Source organism: Sphaeroforma arctica, assembly GCF_001186125.1.
Source record: "Sphaeroforma arctica JP610 unplaced genomic scaffold supercont1.558, whole genome shotgun sequence".
NCBI classification, from domain to species: domain Eukaryota; class Ichthyosporea; order Ichthyophonida; genus Sphaeroforma; species Sphaeroforma arctica.
The window spans coordinates 31969-35366 of record NW_014040000.1 but is presented as its reverse complement, the minus strand read 5'-3'; the positions used below and the strand labels follow the sequence as shown (position 1 = coordinate 35366).

The window sequence follows — 3398 nt, the reverse complement described above, 5'->3', positions numbered from 1 at the left end:
ATAATAATCGACACAGAGCACTTCCCGTACCTGCACGTCCACGATCCCTCGAACGGCTGTAGGGATGTCGATAGGTGGAAACCTGCAGTGTGCCAGCAGAAAGTTCTCTCCCCGGTCTTTCATGCGACTGTTCTTCTGGCTGCAGCTTATATTCCAATGGTTGGATAATAGTAGTTGCAGGTGTGGAGGTAGATGCCAAAGACCACATTCGCAGCATACCGTCGGCGCAGCCTGCGACAGCATACTGACGCTGTCCAAGAGCTATACAGGTCGCACGAGATTTGCAATCTGTGAAGGAAATCGTCAATAATCAGAAAATTCAATTAGATACGCGGGTAACTGTGGATGTATATACATTTAGTCTTAGCAAGCGTAGCAGATGTCGTACTACGGGTATACATGCGTGTTGGCGTGCTCTGGACAGTCATTCCACAATACGTCACCTACGCAATCTCGACAGTTTACTGTCGCCGCCCAAGGGTTATGGAGATATGTCACTCAGATTGAGGGGCAAATAAAAACCTAAAACGCGTAGAGATATACTCGTTCAAAGCAGTGTCCACTAAATTCACTGGGATTGTGCGGGCGAGAGCACATCCGCCTAGAGAAGTGCTGCACCCTTACATCCAATTTAACATATATGCCGAGATAATAATGCCCAATTAGAGGCCGACTGGAAAATCTCACGTTCGTAAATGTGCCAACGGTGACAAAATCCTTAAAGACCACTGAATATGTTGCAAGCAAGGACACATCAGTCTGCAGAAAAGTGCCACACATATACTTGTTTGGACACCAATACTTCGATGAGAACATGAATGTATACAAATTTAGTCTTTGCAGGCGTAGCAGATTTTCTACTACAGGAAAACATGCATCACAGACAATAGACTCTAAAGCCACGGAGCTGAAGCCTACATAGGCATAGCAGCACAAACAGAAGTACCGCGCCTACTCAGTGCTGTGCGCTAGCCGGGTCTGCATTGCCCTAATCGGGGCCGGATAAAAAACCTTACTCGCCGCAATCATACGCTTCAAGGAGCACAGTTCTAAGGTGGTAAGGTCCACAAAATATGATCAAAGTATGATGTATGCAACGACACCCTCATTCCGCACAGAATAACCGCACTTACACAGAGTGTGGAGCAGTTGTCGGGTCTCCAACGCCCAGACTTTGATGATATTCTCAGCCGAACAAGACATCACATTGTCTTTGTCTGTGGCTATATGTGTGACTCTGGAACCATGTCGTGGTTCGAAATATTGCCGGTCCTCGTGCAGCAGATTCATCTGCAACGAATGGAGATAGGTTGTTTATTTACTTGTGCACAAATGTGGCCTCCTGTTTCGTTTCTTCTTAGAATTTGGCACGCACAACAACCTCGGCATCTGTTCCCCATCACTGCGGCTTCTATGATGCAAATACATGTGAATATGTACGCACACACGAGCCCGAATCTTGCAATATATGGGGTACGTGCATGGTCGAGATGTGCAGCCGCATTACGTGAGGCCCCACCCACGCAATTGGGGATCAAGGTGTATGTCATGGCATCCACCCACAATCAAAGGATGCACTCCAGCACCGGTGACCAATAGCATTGGTCCAACTCTATAGCCCACAACGTGATAATTCTGAATCACGCAGAGGACTTCAAACCCATAGAAACCCCTAAGCACTTGGAAACCCCATTCGCAGATATCACCCTTACAGATATACATTACTCGCTCTCCTGAGTGCCACCAACCTATTTGCCACTACACATACCCTATTCACACTAAAATATTCATTCACTCGCATGAGATGCCTAGCACATATTAGGATTTACACACACAAGCCTAATATCCAATACGTACCTTCGCTAGGGCTCCGGTAGACGTGCCATACACCAGCGTGCGTGCATCGGCTACGCACGAGGCTGTGACTACGTGATTGGGTGCCATGGGTGTGCGGCCCTTGTACAGTCTACCCTTATTCGTCCCCCGTCTGAGTTCGCCTCCTTCTACAGATGTCAATACGAAGTCGCCCACGCCGTTACCTACACATCATGAAAGGAGTGGAAAGTATGAATGGTTATATTGTGTTAGACATTTCTTGCTCATAAGGAATGGTGTGGGGTGAATAAATGATGATAATCATCTGCTACTTGCACGAGGTGGGTTGGAATGTATGAATTGTGTTAATTGCGTGGATATGTTCAGTTTTACATTTTGTAAAATCTGCTTTCATTGGCGCGCGCCTCCCCACAGGTCCAACATATCCCACACTTTAAATGTTCATCTCAATATTATAGATTAAGACAGAAAACGATACGATAGTGGTACGTGGCGTCGTATAAAAATAAAGTGGTACTTACCGAATTTTGACACTGAACAACTCGGCCAATAAGCTGGTGCAGGCTGAACAAGTTCAATTGAGCTCGAAACATAGTGAGAGGGGTTCCGTAGGGTAGTTGTAAAGGACAGCCACCATGTAAAAGTCACACACATATCTATAAAACAGAACGTATGCACACAGAGTGCAATTTTACACATACATACATATGTAATTTGCTTTCGTTAGACACAGCCTGTATATCTATATACAGGTCCATACATACATTTACGTATACAACTCACGACACACCTATACCCACGGCATTGCCTGCACGGATCTCTCTCTGCCCCATGCCATCGATATATAACTGATTGATACTGATGAGACCATGGTCCATCTCTTTGGAGAAGCCTCTGTGTCTCTCCCATACTCTGCATGCCAGTCAAATTATACCAGCTTATTAATTCAATGAGACACATACGTAAAATGGCTGGTATATTGTCGATTCACGTATGTCTGCTATTGTAACAAATTATACGTGCCTAAGTGAAACATGTTTCGAGCAAAAACATAAAAGAAAAGATTCTAGTCACTCTTAGGTATTGTTTGCGGACCTGCAATAAATACATTGAGCTGAGCTACTGACTATGCGAGGCAGAAAACTGAAGGCACATTAAATCGATGGCCCCAGGCACTATGCGGTATATAGACACATACCTCAATAGCCTAACTCGTGCCAGATACTCTCGTTTCCAAGAGATATTCTTGATTCTGCTTACAAATTGGGTGTCACGTAACCAGAACTTAGTCATGAATGCATCCCTCCACACGTTGTCATCCTGGATGATGAAGTTGAATCGCTGGCATACAAATCCCAGTTTGTCCTTTAAGAGTAAAAAAATATACGGTCAAGTAATAGCTAAAAATAACTATACTTACATAGACACGTAGATACATAGATACATACATATATACATACACACACACACACACACACACACACAATATATATATATATATATATATATATATATAGTAGTAGTAGTAGTTAAGTAAGAACATAGTATATAGTATATATAAC

General features: G+C 43.9%; 1 protein-coding gene across 1 annotated transcript in view; it reads right to left on the bottom strand.

Annotated features, from left to right (window-relative positions):
• Positions 1–3398, bottom strand: part of SARC_07225 (hypothetical protein) — a gene marked incomplete at its 5' end in the record, with an annotated part of 9452 nt that overhangs the window by 5389 nt on the left and 665 nt on the right. The window contains 5 exons of the mRNA XM_014298845.1: positions 83–288; positions 1134–1290; positions 1858–2039; positions 2627–2748; positions 3035–3201. Coding sequence (XP_014154320.1) covers positions 83–288; positions 1134–1290; positions 1858–2039; positions 2627–2748; positions 3035–3201 — 834 coding nt within the window. The remainder of the gene's footprint in view (positions 1–82; positions 289–1133; positions 1291–1857; positions 2040–2626; positions 2749–3034; positions 3202–3398) is intronic.